At 44.5% G+C, this 23,565-nt stretch overlaps 1 protein-coding gene across 3 annotated transcripts in view; it reads right to left on the reverse strand.

Moving 5' to 3' along the window:
• The window catches only part of TERT (telomerase reverse transcriptase), a 381,041-nt gene that overhangs the window by 101,041 nt on the left and 256,435 nt on the right, over positions 1–23,565 (reverse strand). For all 3 annotated transcript variants that reach the window (XM_077491847.1, XM_077491845.1, XM_077491846.1), the window contains exons 9-10: positions 20,576–20,689; positions 651–722 (exon numbers count right to left, since the gene is read on the reverse strand). In XM_077491847.1, coding sequence (XP_077347973.1) covers positions 651–722; positions 20,576–20,689 — 186 coding nt within the window. The remainder of the gene's footprint in view (positions 1–650; positions 723–20,575; positions 20,690–23,565) is intronic.

Genomic DNA, 23,565 nt, shown 5'->3' on the forward strand with positions numbered 1-23,565 from the left:
CACATACTAGCTCATTATGTAATACCTTAGAACGAAGCCCTCTCAGCGGCGCACGCACACTGCTGAGATGGCTGACATCTTCCCCGGTGTTTCTTCTGGGTTTGCGGGATCTAGAGATGTGATATTTATTTTTTTTGGTACTGGTCATTGGTATTGTTATCCGTGCATGTGACCTATGGACAATATGCAAATGTTTCTGTCTTTGACATGTAATGTGCCATGGAATACCTTTGGTTTACGTAACCTGTCCTTGTATTAAATACCTCTGCTATATGTAACCTGTCTGTTATATGTGCACATAAAGAAAAAAGTTCAATAAAAAGGATTTAAAAAAAATAATCACAAAGATTTTCCAACATGCCGAAGAATCTTTAGCTGTGAATTGAATTTTCAACTTTCAATCGTAAATGCCAATGGTGGTATTCTTTGCAAATTATGTGATATGTTGGCACATACAATACTAGATAAGAGACAAAGCTCTACCGGGTAATGCTTTCAAGTACATGGAACTGATATGCCTGCAGACAAAGCTTGTCATAACATTTAGTGTCAGGAATTATTTGTGTAGAAATATACTGCATGCATTATGAACATGGAAGCTCAAAAGCATGGGAAAAACAATGGACCAAAAAAGTACTAAAAGGACATACCGTAAAAAGGTCTTAGCGTGATCTAAATTCGTTGTAACCAGCAAGAAGTCATCAGAAAGTCGCATTAGAATTCTGGAACAAACAGGTAAAATATCAGGATACAGAAGCAGTAGGTTACTGTTCTCTAATGTTGAAAGTGCAAAATGCCAAGCCACTTAGATACTTGAGTAATAAGCTGGGTTGGAAAGGGGTTGTTAAAGTGGTGCTCCGGCTGAAATTAAATAAAAATACCCCTATAATACACAAGCTTAATGTATTCTAGTAAAGTTAGTCTCTAAACTAAGGTCCGTTTTGTTAGGTTATTACAGCATTTTGAAAGTTTATAAACTACCAGCAGACCGTGGACATCTTATGTGTGGGCATCTGAAGCCAGACTATTTCTTTCTGGATTTCAGCCTTGCAGATCTTGCACATGCTCAATGCTGCACAAGCAGTGTAATAGGTTTCAGGTCAGGTTTCCATAGCAATGGCAGTGTCAGAGGAAGTTGCCACCCATATCTATGCAAACCTCTCCTCCCCTCCTCTGGAGATAGAGAAGAGGCGTGAAACAGGCGGGACGTATTGTAAAACGACCAGGACGGAGGGCCAATTGGAAGCGGTTGCTGTGTCTGGGCGGTGCTTTGGTTGGGTGGTGACTCGGCGGTTGTAAGCAGCACTAGCTGTCGGGTTAGGTTGTGCCCAGGCAGGTAAGCGAGACCTGGGAAGTGGAGCTGCAGGCTGGGGCTGGGAGGAAGGAGCCGCCGCGCTTCAGGGACAGAATAAACCACTTTGACATCGGTAGCATAGCGTGGACTGCAAAGTAATTTTTAGGATCGTGGAATAAGATGTGTATATGTGAATACTGCTTTTCATTACGGTGAGCTGATCAATTAAAAGGAGGAGTATTCTGAGGAGATTGAGGATATATTTACAACGCTTTAATTAAGCTTCCGTCTGGTAAGCGCACTCACTATAAGGTGACGGGAACTTGTGCGCATTTCGAGTGTGTGTAACCACCGTGGTGTTTTTACATAGGATCGCAACTGTGGATTATCTATGGACTCTTTCATGAACTCTTTAATTATGAATTCATATTAATTGTCATTTTTTATTTAGAAGTTTTGAATATATCAACTATTTATAATCTTTATTTTATTATTTTTTTATTTTTTATTTTGGGTAGTTAACGTATAGATTATTTTCTTGTTGGCGCAGCTTTTTATATTTCCTTACTCCACTTGAATTCACAAACAGCCAATAAAATTAAAGTGATATTAAAGACTTTTTTTTTTTAAGTAATAAACATGTCATACTTGCCAGCTCTGTTCAATTGTTTTTGCACAGAGCAGCCCTTAAACTTGGCTCCCCACCTGTGCTCCTGGGTCCGAGTGACCCCATAGAAAGCCGTTTACTATGGGGGCACGTATGCATGCTCGCTCCCGGGCATGTGTCCCTAAGAGACACAAAATAGGGCTCGGCCCTGCCTTTGCTCCTACCTCACTGGCTGTGATTCCTGCTGCTATCTCTCAGACAATGAGGTGGCAGAGACTCGAGAGAGCACCAACTCTCCTGCATGATGCTGGATTGCAATCAGGCTTGAGTAAGTATTGGGGGGGATGTGGGGGGAGCTGTATACTAAAGGTATTTTACTTAGTAGATGATAGGCTCAGCAATGGCATGTACAACAGGAAACAAATAAATCAAGTACGGCACTGTCACATCCTATCCAGTTCCTCCAGAATACCTCTGCACAATATATATTGCTTGTTACATCCACTCTGGGTGTTGCTGCTCTTATTAAAGTCCACTGGGTGGCAGACAAACCTAAAAAGCACAGAGAAACAGAGCGCACACCAGCCCTAGTGCATTAAAGTTTATTTAACTCAGTAAAAGGTTAAAAAAGCCAGGTATGTCACTCACAAACATCCGTTGAGTAGTAGCATTGGTATTTACAGCCTCCACTGTTGCCTCCTTCCCCGATTTTAGGCTCCCTGCAGTAGCTAGCAATACGGATGGTTAAGTACTCGGTTCGCTTGCTGGCTGCAGGTACATTCTCTCTCCACGCCTCACACGCACGGACCTGCCGGCTCTGGATGACGTCACTCGCAACGGGGGGGCGGATCTCTCACATTGTGCCGGGACCGCCCTGTTATCCGCCGTTATCCGCGGGGACAACTGAGCGATCCCCGCTGAGCAAGCGGATCATCACGGGGCGGATGATTACTGATCCGTCCCGTGAGAAAGGGGCCTTGCAGCCTTGGTAAATTAGGCAGTGATTAGACAAGGTGTTTCAGAGCATAGGCCTAATGCCCCATACACACGATGAGATTATCGGACGAATGATCGTCCGTTTTTTATTGCATGCTAATCTCAGATCGAATCTGATGAGTTTACTAAAGTCACGAAAATTCCCGCACGACAGAAAAAAAATTCGGAAGTGATGTCATGTGTTGTAATGCATTTGTATTGCATTTTCGAACGATAGCTGTACTGATTAAACGAAAATCGTACGATTTGGCATCGTACGAAAAAAATTTCCGTGCATGTCCGATAGAATAATATCGGATGTACTGTTCTAATCGGCTCTCGAAAGCTCTGTACTAACGATCCGATTATCGTACGATCGCTTCGAAAGCGGTATTTTCCGTACGATTTTCGGATCGTGTGTACGGGGCATAAGTCATGAAAGGACAAATCCCTCCTCAGGACACAAAAAAACAGGTGGAGCTGGCCCTTCAGTTTTTTTTTTCCAACGACCTATTGTCTATTAATCCTGTAGGTAGCAATACTTTAGAAAGTATTACTAATGCCCCATACGCACGATATTATGATTGTTTTTTATTGCATGCTAATCTCAGATCGAATCTGATGAGTTTACTAAAGTCACAAAAATCCCTGCATGACAGAAAAAAAAATTCAGAAGTGATGTCCTGTGTTGTAATGCATTTGTATTGCATTTTCGAACGATAGCCGATTCAACGAAAATTGTACGATCTGGCATCGTACAAAAAAAAATAAAAATAAAAAAATAACTTTCCATGCATGTTCAATAGAATACTATTGGATGAACTGTCCTGATCAGCTCTCTGTACGAACGATCCGATTATCGTACGATTGCTTCGAAAGCTGTATTTTCCGTACGATTTTCTGATCGTGTGTACGGGGCATTATTATTATTACTCTTTTGGTTTTGCTCCTCTCAATGATCAAGTTTTTTTTGTATAGCAGATTTTTTTCCCCCCGGATATCATATTTGTGATGAGCAGAAAAAAAAAAAAAAAAAAGTTATATGACTAGGTAAGCTCCTAAATTTATAGTCAGATGAGCAGAAATGTTTAACTACAAATAATGCTGCCAATTGACATAAGCAACTGGAGTTAAGTATATGTTAACCACTTCAGCCCCAGAGGATTTGGCTGCTCAATGACCAGAGCACTTTTTACAATTTGGCACTGCGCTGCTTTAACTAGTAATTTGCGCGGTCATGCAATGCTGTAACCAAACTAAATTTGCATCTTTTTTTCCCCACAAATAGAGCTTTCTTTTGGTAGTATTTGATTGCCTCTGCGACGTTTATTTTTTGTGATATCAATGAAAAAAGACCAACAATTTTGAAGAAAAAAAAGATTCTTTACTTAGGCCAAAATGTATTCAGCCACATGTCTTTCGTAAAAATAAAAATAAAATGTCAATAAGCGTATATTGTAGCGTCTACAAACTAGGGTACATTTTCTGGAACTAACGCAGCTTTTAGCTTATGACTACCTATCTCATTTCTTGAGGTGCTAATATGGCAGGGGCAGTACAACCCCCCCCCCAAATGACCCCATTTTGGAAAGTAGTCACCCCAAGGAAATTGCTGAAAGGCATATTAAGCTCATTGAATATTATTTTTTTTTGTCACAAGTGATTGAAAAATGACAAAATAAAAAAAAAAATACACAAAGTTGTCACTTAATGGTATATTGTTCACACATGCCATATGTGCAATTACACCCCAAAATACATTCTGCTCCTTCTCCTGAGTATGGGGATACCTCATGTGTGAGACTTTGTGGGAGCCTAGCCACATACAGGACCCCAAAAACCAATCACTGCCTTTGGGATTTCTAAGGACATAATCACAGATTCGGAGGCCATGAAATGCCCAGATAGCACAAATCCCCCTCAAAACTACCCCATTTTAGACACCCCAAGTTATTTGCTGAGAGGCATGTTGTCTATTTTGCAGATCTCCCTTTTTGTCACATTTTGAAAATTGAAAATAAATAAAAAATTAAAAAATAAATAAATACATTTATCGTTTCTTTCTTAATTTTCAAAAATAAATGAGATCTGTAGACAGACACCTGCAGACCAAAATCCAAAGAATGCAAAGCCACCTCTTTGGGATGTGACGGCTGAGGACATAAGCACAATGTCCTCATTTAGATGAAAGGCTGAAACAACCTTTGGAAGAAACAAAGGCTGCGAACGCAGCGCCTCCTTATTCTTGTGGAGGACCAAGTAGGGAGACTTGCATGACAAGGCCGCCAACTCAGAAACCCTCCTGGAAGATGTAATGGCCACTAGAAAGACTACTTTCTGAGAGTGTGTCAATAAGGGCATCTCCCTAATGTTTTCAAACGGTGGTTTCTGAAGCACCAAATTCAAATCCCATAGAGGTAGTGGTGGTCGAAACCAGAGGGGCCACATGTCGAACCCCCTGAATAAACATACTCACCAATGAATGAGTCGCCAAGCGATGCTGAAAAGAGACAGCCAAAACTGGTATCTGGCCCTTAATGGTGCTTAATGAAAGTTTCTGATCCACTCCTCGCTGCAAAAACAGCAGGATCCTGGAAACTGAATATGTACGTGGACGCCAGCCCATCTCCTCATACAAGGAGATGTAAGAGTTCCACGTACGATCATAAATCTTCAGAGAAGAGGACTTCTGTGCCCTCAACATAGTGGATATTACCGAATCCGACAGACCTTGGTCCCTTAGCACCTGGCTTTCAAACAGCCATGCCGTTGAAGCCAGCAACAGTAAAGCAGGATGAAGTATTGGACCTTGCGACAGAAGGGCCTCTCGCATCGCCAGTCGCCAACGAACCTCCACCACCATTCGTACTATGTCAGTGTACCACGGACGCCGAGGCCAATCTGGGGCAATCAGAATTACCGGAAATTACCTCTGCCTCCACTCTGCGAAGCAGACGTGGTAGAAGTCCGAATGGGGGAAAAGCATAAATCAGTTGATACTGCCGCCATGGAGCCAACGCGTCTGCCCAGGGATCCTTTGATCTGGCCACAAACCTCTGTACCCTCCGATTGAGTGGAGAAGCCAGGAGATCCACATCTGGCGTGCCCCACCTTAGGCAAAGGAGGCAAAATACATCTGGATATAGTGACCATTGCCCTTGGTCCAGCATCTGACGACTTAGGTAGTCCGCTTGCTAGTTTTCTACGCTCGGAAGGTACACAGCAAACAGAGTTAGCACGTGCCACTCTGCCCATCGCAGAATGTGAGCGACCTCCAGTGCGGCAGCCAAGCTCCTTGTTCTTCCTCGATGGTTGACATATGCCAGCGCTGTGGCGTTGTCCAACTGGATTCTGACTGGATGCCCCTGCAGCCTCTGTGACCATGTGGAGAGGCACCGCCTGATTGCCAGAAGTTCCAGCACGTTGATCAGCAGGCGGGAATCTTCCTTGGTCCACCGACCCTGGGCTGACTCCTCCCCAACGGTCAGGCTGGCATCCGTTGTGATCACCGTCCAATGAAGAGGAAGGAACCACTTCCTGGACCGAAGAGCCGGCGACCTCAGCCACCAGAGAAGGGAATACCTGACTAGCTGCCTCACTCGAATTTGACAACCCAGGGACAACAGAGATTTGTCCCATTTTGACAGGATCTCCTTTTGCAAGACTCGAGTGTGGAATTGAGCATATGGTACCGCCCTTAAAGTGGCTACCATGAGACCCAGGACTTGCATGCAAAAAAGCGACGACCACCTGCGGGACACCAACAACTTCACCGCAGCTTGAAGTCTGCAGCTTGTCCGAAAGTAGAAAGACTCATCTCCGAGGAGTCCAGAAGCAGGCCCAGGTACTCCAGGCATTGAGTCGGCACCAACACCGACTTCTGTAGGTTCAGTACTCAACCAAACTCCCGAAGAGTTTACATGGTGATTGCCACATCCTCTCTTAATTCTGAGGCGGAAGATGCCCTCAGAAGGAGGTCGTCCAGGTAACCCACGATTGCGATCCTTCGCTGTCTTAGCAAAGCCAAAATTGGACCGAGCACCTTGGTGAAGACCCTTGGTGCCAACGCCAAGCCTAAAGAGAGCTACAAATTGGTTGTGCCGACCGAAAATCCATGTACTGCGCTGTGCTGCGGCTGTCTGCTCTCCCCTGTGTCATCCATGAGGTGTGTGTGGAATACGCGCTATTCTAGAAGGAAACAAGCACCCAACGCTAGAGGCAAAACTACCTAAGGCTACTAGAAAATGGCTGAAAGGCAAAAAACTGTCTGTGGCTACAAAAAAAATAAGATTTCTTGTACTCACCGTGAAATCTTTTTCTCTGTAATGCACAGACTGACACAGCTCCTTTGTTAGCCATTGGGTTGTTACGCCACCTTTAGGAGGGGACTAGGCATAACATGTTATGAAAAACCCATAACTTTTAGTTCCGCCCAAGGGGCGGTCCCTTAGGCAACAAACCCCCAGCCTGCCATGCAGCCTCAGTACATCAACAAGCAGTATAACGTAAAGAAAATGAGTAGGGGCAGGTGCTGTGTCAGTCAGTGAATTACAGAGAAAAGGATTTTATGGTAAGTACAAAAAACGGAGTTACGTACCTGTAACATCCTTTTCCGGGAGTCTTTCAGGACAGCCACCTTAGAGAGATCCTGGCTCCTCCCCTCTTAGGAAACACCGCCTTCAATTTCATGATTTAAGTCTCGTCCTCCCTCCAAGTTCTTCCAGAGTACCTCCGGCCAACTGGGGAGACACAAGAACACGTCAAACAAACTTTTAATCTTACCTGACGGTCTCATGTGATGAGTTCCCGAAGATCTCCAAAAACCTGGATGGGAACCAGTGCTGTCCTGAAAGACTCCCGGAAAAGGATGTTACCGGTACGTAACTCCGTTTTTCCCAAGTTCGTCTTTCAGGACAGCCACCTTAGAGAGGATAAGCGAGCACATTACCTTAGGGTGGGACCACTGCTTGCAGCACTTTACGACCAAAGGCTTGGTCTTAAGCTGACAGAAGATCCAATCTATAGTGTTTTACGAACGTAGAAAAACTGGACCACGTTGCAGCTCTACAGATCTGTTCAGGAGATGCACCAGCCCACTCTGCCTGAGAAGTTGCCACTGCCCTGGTTGAGTGTGCTCTAATCCCAACTGGGGGTCCTAACCCCCCTGCCACATAAGCCTGCCCAATGGCTAACCTTAACCATCTGGCTATCGTACGTCTAGAGGCTTTGGAACCCTTCCTAGCCCCTGAAAATAACACAAAAAGTGAATCAGACTTCCTGAACTGACTTGTGCAATCTAAATAATGAAGGACACATCTTCTAACATCCAATCTATGAAAAATGTGTTCCTGTTCTCTTACCGGATTTGAACAGAAAGTAGGTAGCACAATCTCCTGGACTCTATGAAAACTAGAGGCTACCTTAGGTAAAAAGGCCGGATCCATCTTAAAAACCAAACGGTCCAGAAAAACCTGAAAAAAAGGTGCCCTGACAGAAAGGGCTTCGAGTTCACTCACTCTCCTTGCTGTAGTGATCGCCACCAGTGATCAGTTTTAATGAGCAACCAGTGACCAGTGATCAGTTTTAATGAGCAAGATTCCAATGGCTCAAAAGGTTCTCCTGTGAGAAACTGTAAAACTAAAGAAAGATCCCAAACTGGGAAGGGGGAATTTGAAACAGGTCTCTGCCTACTTAGGGCTTTGAAGAACCTCATTATCCAAGGGTCTGATGCTAGATGCCTTTCCAGAAACACGCTTAAAGCGGATACCTGACCCTTCAGTGTTCCAAGGGCTAAACCTTTATCTGCCCCAGCCTGCAGGAACTCTAGAACGGCTACAGAGCTGCGCACGTTGAAGGAGCTCTCTGAGCACCAGCTATTGAACCGCCTCCATACCTTTAAGTAAATGGTCTGGGCTTCCTTTTTCCTGCAGTTTAGGAGAGTGGCTACTAAACGATCTGAGAAGCCCTTGCCCTTCAGTAATTCCTCCTCAGAAGCCAAGCTGCAAGGTTCCACCGCTCCACCTGAGGACAGCAGATTGGACCCTGAGAAAGGAGATCTTCCTGGACTGGGAGAATCCAGGGGGGTTCTACAGACAGGCCCTTCAGAATGGAGAACCACGGCCTCCTGGGCCAGTGAGGTGCGATTAGAATAAGGGTAGTATTCTCCACCTGAAACTTCCTTAACACTGCCGGAACCAGCACGGGAGGGGGGGGAAGCATAGCACCTGGAGAAACCCCAACTCTGTGCTAGTGCTTCCACCCCCAACGCCCCGTCCCCCCTGTTTATAGAAAAGAAGATGGCTACCTTTGCGTTTTCCCTCGAGGCAAAGAGGTCTATTGAAGGAATCCCCCACCTCTGGGTGATCATTTCGAAGACTTCCTGCTTGAGAACCCAGTTGCCTTCTCTCAGTGTTCTCCTGCTGAGGAAATCTGCCACCTGATTTTGCTCTCCTTTCAAGTGGATCGCTGAAAGGGACAGGACATTTGCTTCGGCCCACCTGAGGATGGCTTTTGCTAGGGCCCATAAGGATTCGCTCCTGGTGCCCCCCTGTCTGTTGATGTAAGCTACCACCGAGGAATTGTCCGACCTGACTTTTACATGATGTCCCCGGAGTTCCCTCTGAAAGGTCCTGAGAGCCAGATCTACTGCCCTCAGCTCCCTCCAATTCGAGGATCTCTTCGACTCCCTCCTCTCCCAGGTACCCTGTATCAAACGGGAGTCTATGTGTGCACCCCAACCTGAGCTGCTTGCATCGGTTGTGACCACCCTGGATATTGGTAAAATCCACTCTAGGCCTTGGGACAAATTTGCTCCCTTTCTCCACCACCAGAGGGACCTCTTTACCTGATTTGGAACCGAAACCAAAGAATCCAGAGACCCCTGGCTGTGATCCCAAACCTTCAGTATAAATAATTGCAGAGGATGGCAGTGTAATCCCGCCCACTGAACCGCTGGGAGCGTGGACGTCAGCAAGCCCAATGCCGACATGACCTTCCTTACTGAGATTTGACGGCTGCCCTAGAGAAAAAACAGTGCCTTGTCTACCTTTTAAATTTTCTCTAAAGGGAGGAAGACTTTTTGTTCTGTTGAGTCCAACACATACCCCAGGAAGGTGACCCTCTGGGAAGGATTTAAGTTGGATTTCTCCAGGTTCAGAAGCCAACCCAGGCTTACTAACAGGTCTCTTGCTATCTGTAGATCTCGAGTCAACTGCGTCGGAGAAGGGGCAAACAGGAGAAGATCGTCGAGATGCGCGATCACCAAGATTCCCCTGAGACGCAGAAATGCCAGAACTTCTGCCATCACTTTGGTGAAGATCCGGGGGGAAGAGAATAGCCCGAAGGGAAGTGCTTTGAACTGCAGGTGTAGCACCCCTACCGGGGTTCTCACTGCCAGTCTGAGGAAACGCTGGTGGGTCTCTGCGATGGGAATATGCAGGTATGCATCTTTTAAATCTATCGATGCCATGAAACAGTTTGGTGGAAGAAGTGCTTTCACCGAGTAAACTGAATCCATCCGAAACCTTCTGTAGGTGACTGAGACATTCAGAGGCTTCAGGTTCAGGATGAGCCTGAACTTTCCCGAAGGCTTGCGAACCACAAAAACGTGAGAATAGAAGCCCCTGCCTGTCTCTCCTGCTGGGACCCGTACTACCACTTCTTGTTCCTCTAACTCCTGAAGAGAGGAAAGAAGGGCAGACGATTTTTCTGCACATTTTGGCAGCTCGGTGACAAGGAGTCTCAGAGGGGGGAGTTCTGAAAACTCCAAACGGTAACCTCTTCTGATGATCCCCAACACAAACTGATTGGAGGTGATCATCTCCCACTGTGGGAGAATGGCCCCCAACCTTCCTCCCACTGTGACCCTGTCATTGAGGCTTTTTGGGCTGTTCAGGAGGGCGAAAAATTGCTCCCCCACGCCCCTTGCCCTTGAGCCCCCAACTTTTCTTCTGCCGATCAGTTCTAGTGGCTTAAAATTTTTTTCTGAGGATGAGTCTCTCTCTTTGACTGCTCCCCAAATTTCCTCTTAACGGGAAAGGCCTTTTTCTTATCAGCCGTGCGATCTAGCACTGCTTCAAGACCTGGCCCAAACAGCAAGTCTCCTGTAAAAGGGATCCCACAGAGCTTTGCTTTGGACGCATTGTCCCCCTGCCAGGTCTTCAGCCATAAGGCCCTCCTAGCTGAGTTGGTCAGAGCCGAGGACCTTGCAGACATTCGCACGGATTCAGCTGAAGCATCCGCAATGTATGCTATCCCCTTAAGCAGCATGGGAAAGGAGGATAGAATCGTTTCCTTTGCCGTCCCTGCTTCAATGTGCGCACTAATCTGGGTAAGCCAATACTCCATATTGCGAGCCACCACTGTGGCTGCCATGGCTGGCTTAAGATTTCCCTGTGATGAATCCCAGGCCTTCTTTAGAAGTGAATCCATCCTTCGATCCATAGGGTTTGAAAGTACCCCCATGTCCTCAAAGGCCAGATCAGTGTGTCTGGACACCTGGGAAAAAGCAGTATCTAATCTGGGAGATTTATTCCAGACAAGAGTCTCCTCTTCCGAAAAACCTTCGTTTTAATGCTCCAGAAAAGAAAGGTTTCCTTACGGGATCCTGCCATTCCTTCCTGATGGCATCGATCAAGACGTCATGCACCGGGAACACCCGCTTTTTCTGTTCCCCCATGCACTTGTACATCTGATCATGGAGTGACAATGCCTTCTTTTCCTCTTGTATGCCTAAAGTGGTATGAATAGCTCCCAAGAGCTCATCCACTTCTTCCAGAGAAAGCTTATACCGTGAGGTTCTATTGGATTCCCCATCCAATCCCTCATCGTCAGATTCCCCTTGGGAGTCTGAGCCGACACTGTCAACTTCTTCCTCAGCTTCCTCTCTGGAGCCCCCTGGATTCTCTCCACCTGCGGGAGGAACATCCACTGGGCTAGGTGGTACACTCTTCTGCGCTGGTGGAGGAGCGCTTTGGGGCTGCAGCCACTGGAAACTAGAAAAAAATGTTTTGAAGGACTGGAAAGTACTAGAGAGTTCCTTCACAGAAGCCGCCAGATCTGCACCCTGTTCTGCTGCCTGCTCCCTAACCAACCCCTCAATACACTCTTTACAAAGTGCCTTGGACCAGGAATCCCCCATAGAGGCTCTACATGAAGGACACTTCTTCCTAGAACCATGGGGGGACTTGCTCGTGGCTTTCTGAAAAACAGAAATAAAAGAGAGCAGCATAAGATTTAAAAAGAAAAAGAAACACCAGCGCTATTTAGAGGACCACCGGGAGTGCCCCCCCCCCCCCCCCCAGGATCAACCACCACCAGGATCCCAGACGCACTGCCCTTCCCCCCCCGACCAAGGGCGAAAAACACCAGTAGAGCTACTGGTTATAAAGTAAGGGAACACCTCCCCAGGGTTCCGCTTACCTTTGAGTGGCTGGTGCTGTTATCTCCAGGAGCTCTTGAAGCCTCTGCTTCGGACATTCTCCTGTTGAGGAAGAGTGGTACGAACGTGCCTCCTACAGCTGCCTGTACAACTTTAGAAAGAGAGGCTGCACCAGCCGAACGCTTGGTCCCCTTTCACGTGCCGCGTCCGGAACCGGAAGACGCGGATACAACGAAGTTGTCCGCCCCCACCGGAACTGACGTCGCCCGTCATCCGGTCCGGCCTCCAGCTCCAAGCCGACTGCAAACACAGGGGGATCTTGGACGTCTTGTTGCAGCGCCCCACTGGGCGAAACGAAGGGATGGACCTCCCCAAACTTCCTGCTTTCCCCAAGCGAAGTTTAGAGTGCTTGTAAAAAGGTCAGTACGAGAGTCCAGCTCCCAAGCCGACCGGACTGCCTATCCTGTTGAAACACCCTCCTGGGTGAACGAACGGATGAACCTCTAAAACTTCCTGCTTTCCCCAAGCGAAGTTTAGAGTGTATGGTCAGTACGAAAAATCCAGCTTCCCAGCTGGTCGGACTGCCGAAAGTAGTCCGATAGACGATCGGACTGCTGAGCGGGGCCAGAGCTCCGCTCCAGATAGCTTTAGTCTCGCCAACTGATTTAGCTAAGGTTCCTTAGCGGTGTCTCCCCACCGGAGGAAACACCATAACTGAGGGAGGACGAGACTTAAATCATGAAATTGAAGGCGGTGTTTCCTAAGAGGGGAGGAGCCAGGATCTCTCCAAGGTGGCTGTCCTGAAAAACGAACTTGGGAAAAATCCCATTTTCTCTTATATTCACCGACTGACACAGCTCCTCTTAGCCATTGGGACGTCCCCAAGCAGTGCCAAAACACGGTGTGGGAAAACAGCATAATAACTTCATCCAACATGGCATGTGGGAACTAGTATAAACTTTAATCCCAAAAACGGCAGAGGTGGAATAACCATCACAAAATACAGGGTGCTCCTCAACAGAGAGACTCTACCCTCAAACAGCACCAAAACTGCGGTAAGAAATGCAACAGTACATTAACTTAAAGGTACTACGTTTTTACCCACAAAAACAGGACATTTTTGTATGTGTAATTGCAATTATACAGCCGCCTGCAAAACTTTGCGGCCAAAACAAGCAGCCGATGCACTGACATCTTGCACAGAGGTCTTTCAAATGCATTTTTTTGGGAAAAAAATACACTATTTAAAAAATAAAAATTAAATAAAAACAGTAAAGTTAGCCCATTTTTTTTTTACCTGTTTTTATTTAATATATAGTTTTTTTTTTTTTATCTAAATCATACATACAAGTAAACTGATTGGAGGTTTGTTTTTTTAATAAATGTTTAAATGTAAGAAATTTTCTGTATCACTTATGAAGGCTGCTTTCACACTGGAGCGGGCAGGCGTTGATAGTAAAATGCAAGTTTTAGCGGCTCTTTACCATCATTTTAGCGGTGCTATTTGGCTGCTAGTGGGGCACATATAACCCAGCTAGCGGCCAAGGAAGAGGTTAAATGCGCCCATGAAGCACTGCTGCCAAATCGCATTGCATGCGCTTCGGCAGTGGTGCCCATTCATATCAATGGGCAGGAGTGGTGGAGGAGCGGTATACACCACTCCAAACGTGCTGCTTGCAGGACTTTTTTTTAAGATCCTGCCAGCGCATCGCCTTAATGTGAAAGCACTCTGTCTTTCACACAGACTGCAGGGGAGCCATTTTGCAGGCACTTTACAGGCGCTATTTTTAGCCCAAAAGCGCCTGAAAAACGCCCCAGTGGGAAAGGTGTGTTAGATCAAGGGGGATTAAAAAAAAATAATCAATAAAAAAGGAAAAAAATAAATAAATAAATAAAATAAAATCGGCCTAACATATCGGCCCAAAAAAATTGGCATCGTATATCGGCCGCCATGATTTTTAAATATCGGCATCGGCCAGAGAAAAACCCATATCGGTCAACCTCTACATGGATACCAAACATGACATGCTTTAAAACTGCACAAAAACATGTAGCGGTGACAAACTACATACATTTTTAAAAGCCTTTACAGGTTACCATTTTAGATTTACAGAAGAGGTCTAATGCATGGTGCAATTGCTGTTTACATATGACACCTTTGCGGGTGAGCACGGGGGGACAGGGGTGCTTTTTTTCTTTATTATTTTTCTTTTTTATTTTAAAACGGTTCTCTTAATTTTTTTATTTTTTTTTTATCATTTTTATCTCAGAAAATGTAAATATCCCCTATGATAGCAATAGGTAGTGACAGGTACACTTTTTTTTGAAAGAATGTGTGCCCATTAGACCCTTGATCTCTCATCTGCCCTCAAAGCATCTGACCACACCAAGATAGGTGTGATAAAATGCTTTGCCAATTTCCCAATGGTGCTGTTTATATCAGGCATAGAGATGATTGGAGCCGTTCTGGTCTCTATTCAAATTTATGGTCAGCTAGCGGCGCCACCGGCTGCCTTCTCGGGTTCCTTGTTGGGACAGGAGAGCCAGAGAAAACCATGGAAGAAGGTGGGAGGGGGGAGGGATGTTTCTTTCCACTGCTTGTAAAAGCAGTCTAAAGGCTAATTAGCCACTAGGATTGCTTTTAAATGAAAGTGGACTGCTGGCTGAAAATTATACCAGGATGATACCTAAACCTGCAGGCATCATTCTGGTATAACCACTCAAAGCCCAGCAACATATCAGTACGTTGCTGGTCTTTGTTGGGCATACATTGCAATGTTCATTTTTTTTCATGCAGCCTGTGGGCTGAACGAAAAAAAGGATTGATCGTTGGTATACCCACCATTAGAATACTGCCTTTCATCCACCCACTTCTAATGATGGGCATATATAAACTTTTTTTTTTTTCTTTTAACTGTGATAGTAAAATCATCTCCTACAGCGTGGAGTCACTGATTTATGTATCATGGGAGCAAACGCTGTTGCTGTCAAGATTAATCAGTGAGAGAGAGAATTAAAAAAAAATAACTTTGGTAAAAAAAATTACTATATATATATATATATATATATATATATATATATATATATATATATATATATATATATATATATATAGTTGTATTCCAGGTTCAAGTCTATCAAAATGTGATGGCATCTTTAGAGACCCTGTGAAAGTGTGTCCTGGTCTGTGCAGTGCTAAACCTATGCTAATACTCCACTAGTGTGTGGTAGTGTTCAAAACATTCACCAATGCAAAGACCAGGATGGTCAGGGCAGGAGGGACAATAATAGTGGTTGTTCACGCCTATATCCGTGCTTTCTACAGACACATTTTCTTTGGGGGGCTTGTTGGGTAGGGGTACCAGGGAGGACATAAAGAAAATGCCTCCCATGCAGCCGGTTAACTGCATTTGGATTGGGAGTTAGGCCACAGCACCGTCTGGAAACAGAAGGGCTGTGATAATCTTTTCCTGGAATTTAGGCCCCTTTCACACTGGGGCACTCAGCGCGCTGGCGGTAAAGTGCCGGTATATATTTAGGGTTTGGAGGGCTGCCCCCTTGTTTTCAATGGGAAGGGGCGCTTTACCGCTCCTACAGCGCTCCAAAGATGCGGCTTGCAGGACTTTTTTGACCGTCCTGCAACCACACCGCTCCAGTGTGAAAGCCCTCAGGGCTTTCACATTGGAGTGCACTGAGCGGCTCTATCAGGGTTCTTTGCAGGCGCTATTTTTAGCACTTTAGTGCCTGCAAAGCACCTCAGTGTGAAAGGGGCCTTAAGAAAGGATCCAGTTTGTCCTGAAGTTTCGTATACCAATCAGCAGAGCCAATTGAAATAAGTATACAGATGCTTTTTTGTACTAGCGTCTGGCCTTATGGGCAACTATGTACGGCGCCAACAACTGGTCGTTGAAGTCCACCCCTCCCATATTAAGGTTAAATTCGTGGACACAGAGGGGTGTCTCCACAACACCAGTCGCCATAGGAATTCGAATCATTGTGTTTGCGTGAAGGGAGGACAGAACCAAACTTATTAGTCACAAATGACACCAATGCAGCTTTCAGTGAAAAATCTGAAAAATGCAATTGTGACAGTGACAGGGAGTGAAGGCGATTGGGGGTGGCAAGTGTACCTACGTGTATTGGTGTTAGTGTAGTGTTGTGCAACTCGCTATAAGAAATCTTCTCAACTCTCACTGGAATTGAAAAGACTCCATGAGGAGAGATGACATCACTTCCTCCTGCCTGTGTTTACAGTTACACAGACAGGGGAAGGATTTATTTCGTTAGGACTGATCAGCCGGTCAAGACCATAAATCATTGATCTGACCCTGAGGACTGATCGGTCCTCTAACGAATCTGACCACCGCAGGCACCATTCTGCCGTCGTATATTGCCGTGGCGGCGGTCGGCAACTGGTTAAAAAAAAAAATAAGCAAAGGGGGAAGAATGAGAGAACGGACTATACCGGTACCTAAACAAGATATAACAATTTGTAATACATTTTTAATTTTATTGATACAAAGTCCACACTATACATTTAATATAAAATTCATAAAAAAAAAATAATAAAAAAAAACGTATTTTCTAATATACTTTTGTAGACAAAATCAGATACTGGTTGATGCGTTTTCGCCGATGGCTTCCTCAGAACCAGGTGACTATAGAACATAGCTATAGTCTAAGTCAGGCCAGCCTAGAAAGGAGGCCCGCACTCTGGAGGAGGTGTATCACCCTTAGATAGAATTTAGAGGACAAGTGGATGGTGCCTGTACAGCCCCAAAATCTGGGGAGTAGCGTTCGACAAGATATATAGCTGCTGGGCCAAGACGTGCCCTCAAGTTAAATATAAATACGCATAAGAAGACAAGGCTCAGGCAGCAACCTAATATTGGCCACTAGAGGGCCTCTCTTCAAATAAAACCATAAGATCACCAGCAGCTACTGTTCCCAAACACTCAGTCCATAGATCAAGTCCAAACTAGCAGAGGTTCAATGTTCTCCTAAAGAAATATACACCACAGCGACTTCAAAGCAACCATGCATCAAATGAGTACTGCAACCACCTGGTTAAAAAAAAACATAAGTAATACTTTTAGCTAGTGCTTTCTTATTAAATCTTGATTTTTACTGTAAAAGTCAAGCTCGACACTGGCCATTTACAATTCATAAGTGTATTTCTTGGGGTACACTGCTATAAATTTAACAAAGTTAATGGCCCGTTTGTGTATTTGGCTCCTTGTGCAAGCACTTTTCCATCTAGTGGCATTGTGGGCTTTTTCAAATCTCCCCCAGTGGTGGGCTGCTGCTGCTACAGTCAAAAGACCTCAGGTGGATAGTTGGAGCTGGATATCCATAGAGTGGAAGCGGAGATTGTTAATTCCCAAAGTGCAATTTGCTGTATTGGCAGCTAGTGAACTGGTGAGTGCGGTCTTACCCTCAGTTACATGCGGTGTCCTTTTTTGGATAGCGGAAACATGGCATGGACATTTCAGGAGTTTCACAGCATGGACATTTCTGGAGTTAAAGGACTTTTTAATCAATTCAAGGTGCTGCACCTTTATTACTGTTCTAGTTCGTTTTTTTTTTTGTATGCTTACCTATTCCTAGCAGCCTTCTATTTATGATTATTGTTTTAGCGCTGACTTAAGTTTATTTATCCAAAAATAAATATAATAACAAATTTGATGCCTGATGGTCTGAATGAGCCAGCCGCGGTCATTATACTGCAGCCGGTCGGCACGATCCCGCGAATCGCCATAGGTGTACTTCAGCACTTTTAAGGGCGATAGTGGGTGGTCGCACACTCGCTGCGTGTGGCTGCGTGTTGCGGTGAGAGCCTCACAGGTTGCCACTGGAGTCCTCTTCGCCTCCTCCATGACGACATCACGGAGCTTGTGGATGTTAGAGACCTTGGGCTGTTTGAGGATGCCCCACAGTTGTTCAATAGGGTTTAGGTCTGGAGACATCCTTGGCCAGTCCATCACCTTTACCCTCAGTTTCTTTAGCAAAGCAGTGGTCATCTTGGCCGTGTATTTGGGATTATGTTGGAATACTGCCCTGTGGCCCAGTCTCTGAAAGCAGGGGATCATGCTCTGCTTCAGTATGTCACAGTACATGTTGGCATTCAAGGTTCCTTCAATGAACTGTAGCTCCCCAGGGCTGGCAGTTCACTGTTAAACAAGCTATACATTCACTTCTTTACATTGCAGCAAAGTGTCATTTCTACAGTGTTGTCCCAAAGTAAGATATAATATAATGAAGTTAATACTAATTTGATCAAGTTTCTTTTTTTTTTTCAATCCATTTTAATCCATTTTCAATTTATTTTCAGTCATTTCTAAGATAATTTTGGGTCATAAGTTTGTTTAATTTCATTTGCTTGTTAAAATGATCCAGTCCTTTTTAATGAGGCTGAATTTGCTGCTATTGTGCAATTTACATATTTTTACTTTTATGAATATCATAGACCAATAGTTTTTACAATATATTTTGATTACCAATAACTTAATTGTGCTTTTAATGAAACTGATGAATTTCAATATGAATTATTGAGATACTGTAATGAAGAATTCCCCAACTATTTTCATATATGTTGTGTAGCTCTAATGAAAGGGTAGTGTTTTGAGACCCCAAAGGCATTATAACAAATTCTTTATTAACATTTCTTTGGACATGTTTACTTGCATTACAGTATTTTTACAAAAGGTAAACTGAGCCTTTAAATAGTTATTATGTATGCTGTGCTTTTGAGATAGACAGGACAATGGGTGGGAGGCATAAGGTAGCTGGCCTGGGGTATTAAAGTTGGAGTTTGGCTTCAATTTGTTAAGGTTTCTAAATCTGCTAAAGCATTTAACACTACCCTCCCCGACTAACAATGTTGCTGTCTACTGTGCCCCCTGTGGCGATTCCTCCAGAGTGTCCCACTAATACAGGAGGTGTGTTACTGGTTATATCACAAAGTAAAAACAGAGGGAACAAAACCAAAGAAGAAAAAAACTGATGCAGCCTCTACTACCATCTAATGATTGGTAAATTGCAATATAATACATTTTTGGTTTTGGGATTAATATCGCTTTAGGATTACCCTGGTTATGCATTTTTTTTATCCAGTGCTTAGTTAATTTTGGGTGATGGATCATAAAATGATGAATACAATTACAGTTGGCTCCTGATGGGGTATTCATGTCCAGGTACTAGGGAAACTAGTGAAAATATGTAGTTTTAATGTCAAATGTTTACCTTAACCATTTGAGGATCTGCTACACTCAAAGTGCACCTATATTCCAACCAAGCACACCAAAATAGAAAATGTTGCAGTACAGTATTCCAATAATCTCTCTGCTCAGTCAGAGCTAGTGCTCTCCAAGTAGCAAAGCAGAGCTAGCATACATAATGCGTAAATAAAAAGTACCCATTACTTAAGAAAAAAAAAGAAAACTTTTCTAGGTTAAGGAAACTAAGCCCACTGATTTAAAGTGATACTAAGGTCTATTTTTTTGTTAAAAATAACAAACATGCTATACTTACCTGCTCTGTGCAGTGGTTTTGCACAGAGCAGCCTAGATCCTCCTTTTCTCTGGTCCCTCTTTGGCTCTCCTGGCCCCTCCGTCCTGTTGAGTGCACCCACAGCAAGCAGCTTGCTATGGGGGCACCCGAGCCAAGTCGCAGCTCCCTTTGTCCATTCAGACACAAAGCTGTCGCCCGGCTCCCTCTCTCCCCTCATTGGCTCACTTTGACAGCAGTGGGAGCCAATGGCGCTTCACAGCTGCCGTAGCCAATGAGATAGGAGAGGCAGCTGAGTCTCTCGTGCAACATCACTGGATCAAAAGGGGGCTCAGGTAAGTATTGGGGGGGGGGTGGGGCTGCTGCACATAGAATGCATCAAGATAAAAAAAAAAAAACTTTTGCCTTTAGAACCACTTGAAGTTTCCAAAAATAAAGTTAAAAAAAGGTTCAATAAATTGTACATTCAAGGCATGCTCCTAGTGAGAACTGCCACCGTTGCCTGTGTGCTCAAGTCAGCTCTCAAACAATCTTTCAGGCTTTCAAATGGATTTTATCATAGCTGGTAATTTTTGCGTTTGTTGCCATGGCAATTTCAGTTCTACATAGAGGCTGATGGAGTTGTCCTTGACAGATAGAATAGGACAGATGAGTTAAGCTTTAATATGAACTAGCATTTGACAACATTGTATATACAGTAGATTTATAATATATATACAGCATTCCAGGAATCTCAGAGGAAGTAAAAGAGTAAAACAATGATGCAGTTATTTTCTTAAATGATTATTTTCATAGTAAAGTAAATTCTGCTTACCCATTTTCTTGTACTCCATTAAATACTTTGTTTTCCAGATCACCATAGCATAAGCTACAAAGTAATGCTGACAACATGAAACCTTGAGGTATTCCACAGCGCTGTACAAAATATCTAAATAGAATAAGAAATAAAAATAATTCTACAAAAAATGAAATATTTTATATGTATCCAATCCCAACAACAAAAATATAATTAAAGTGGTTGTAAACCGCAGCACTTTTTTGCACAAAAAACATGCCAGAAAGGTACACATCTCCTCTTTGTGCAAAGATACACACCAATAAACAATAAAAGTGGCATCTTACATTGCGACAATGAGGTAAGGTAATCACATATATAGGGATAAAAGGGAAGGCACAGAAAGATATGTTTAAATAGTCTCCATTATTAACTATAAATGAGTGGCCATTTTCTTGTAGCTCAATGCAAAAGATGGTATAACGGCCATTTTCCCCAGAGACTATGTGTGTATACGAGCATGGCCATTTTCTTGTTTGTCAATTGTTATACAGAATGGCCAATTACTTATTTATCTCATACTCCGCTCGACCACATACTGACTGACTGGTTTATTCATTCATTGAGTTATGTGGTGTGCGGTAGCTGCCAAAAGGATGAAAAAAAAAGGGGAGTAAATGTACGAGCTGCACATGACAAAGCTAGTGCATAAATATAGGTAAAAAAAAAATCTGATGTTAATTATGTTTAAAAACAGGTGGAAATAGACATCACCACTGAAGTATGCATAAAATTTATTTATGATAAATAGTGCAAATGTCAGTATCATTAAAATACAATACATTCCTGAAAAAAATAAATTAGAATTTTTTAAAAAAGTTTCTGAGAAAAAGTGTGTGTGTACGTATATAAAATACATGTATCTAAACGAGAAGAGAGGGGTGCATCTAAAATATTGAAATTAAGGATACGAATGGAATAGCACCCTGGGAAACAAGTATGTGGATGAATATGGGGGTTAAAAATGATAAAAATCTAAAAGTCTCTAAGAAAGCAGTTGAGGTCAAATTCAATATTTAAATCTCTGGGCGAGAAAGTATCCATTGTAAAGATCCATTTAGATCCCAGCTGACTGAGGGTCCTAACCTTATGGCCACCTCGCCAGTGTTTGACATAAGGTTCTATTCCGCATAATTTTAACTCAGTGGGGTCCTTATTGTGACATAACAAAAAGTGTTTTGACACACTGTGCTTATCGTATCCCTTAAGTATATTTTGGACATTTTTTTTTTTTTTTATAATCAGGAGTGCTTTATTAAACTTCAACAGATTACAGAATCTATACAAGGTATACAGTTGGCATTGTACAAAGATCAGTGCGATATCCATAAACGTATGCATGAGCGAGTCAAAGGATTTCATTTGCAGCGATACAGCCCATTAGGGAGGAAAGGGGGGAAAAAGAAGAAGGGGAAAAGAAAAGGGGGAAGAGAGCAGGGAAGAGGAAAAGGGGAGGGGGAGGAGGAGGAGGAGGGAGCAAGGGGGGGGGGGAGAGAAGGGGAGGAGGGAGGAAAGAAAGACGGATGGGGGAGGAAAAAGAAGTGGGGGGGAGGAGAAAAGGAGCAGCAGATCCCTCCTAATCCACTACCCAAGGGCAGTACCAGGGGGACCACACTTTGTCAAACTTCCAAGGGCATCCCCTGCTTATATATGTTAACTTGTATAGAGGTAACGTAGCATTCACTCTGTCCTCCCAGGCAGACACCCTAGGTGGAACCGGGGATGTCCACCTTAGCAGGATCTCCCGCCTAGCATAGAAAAGGAGTATAGAAATTAGTAGCCTGCTATGGTGCAGCCTCTGGGCATCTTCCTGTATTCCCAATAAAGCAAACTCCGGTAACCTGGGGACCGACAAATCCATGCAAACATTCAGATGTTCAAAGATCCCTTCCCAGTAAAAGATCCCTTCCCAGTAAGTCGACAGTGTTGGGCATTCCCAGAACATATGGAAGAACGTGCCGAGATGCCTTCTACAACGGGGGCAGTGCGGATCCCTGTCAGTGTACATTCTCGATAGTCTGACTGGAGTAAAGTATACTCTATGGAGAAACTTGACCTGAATCAGTCTGTCGCCCAGCTGCCATCATTACCCTGGGACCATGATCTAAACAGTCTTCCCAATCCTCCCTAGTGAGCGTCGGGATGTCGCTTCGCCACTCCTCCCACAGCTTAACCATTCTGGGGAGATCCTTAGGCAGAAGGATATTGTACAAAGCCGAGAGGGGCTTCCGCAAGTCACTATCGGACAGGAGGTCCTCCACTGGGTCCAACTGAAGCAGGGGGGGGGGAACTGGAAACTGAGCCCTAGCTGCGTGGCGCAATTGTATGTAACAAAAGTACATCCACCCTGGGAGGCCGTACCTCCCAGCTAGTTGTGCAAATGACAGCAATGTACCTGTAGGCATTATGTCTCTAAGTGTTGTTATCCCATACCTACCCCACACCCGGGGGTCAGGAACCGTACAAAAATGAGGCAGGGTGGGATTACCCCAAAGTGGCTGAGTGGGAGACCACCGTTCGTTGCACGAGAACCTACGCCTTGCCGCAACCCACACCTTCAGTGTAGCCTTTATTGAGATTGGAAGATCCGAGTAGGCCCTCACCCCCCTGTACACCAGATCCTGAAGTTCCCGCCTCGAACCCACCCGTGCTGCCTCCACACACACCGCAGCATTAGAACGACTCCCTTCAAGCCACCAGTAGGCCGTAACCAACATTGCTGCCCAATAGTAAACTCGCACATCAGGGAGGGCAAGCCCACCTAGATGCGCAGGGAGGCGCAGCGTGGCCTTAGCCAAGCGGGGAGTTGCACCATTCCACAAAAAGGAGGTAATGCAACTATTTCACAAAAAAAAAAGAGGCCGGGACCCACACCGGACTATTCCTGAAGACATAGTTGAGTTTGGGCAGCACCATCATCTTAAAGATGTTGACACGACCCAAAAGGTTCAACGGCAGCCCAGACCAGG

The sequence above is a fragment of the Lithobates pipiens genome, unplaced genomic scaffold (genome assembly GCF_037356315.1).
Source record: "Lithobates pipiens isolate NorthernLeopardFrog02 unplaced genomic scaffold, aLitPip1_a1.2 Scaffold_19, whole genome shotgun sequence".
Lineage (NCBI taxonomy): Eukaryota > Metazoa > Chordata > Amphibia > Anura > Ranidae > Lithobates > Lithobates pipiens.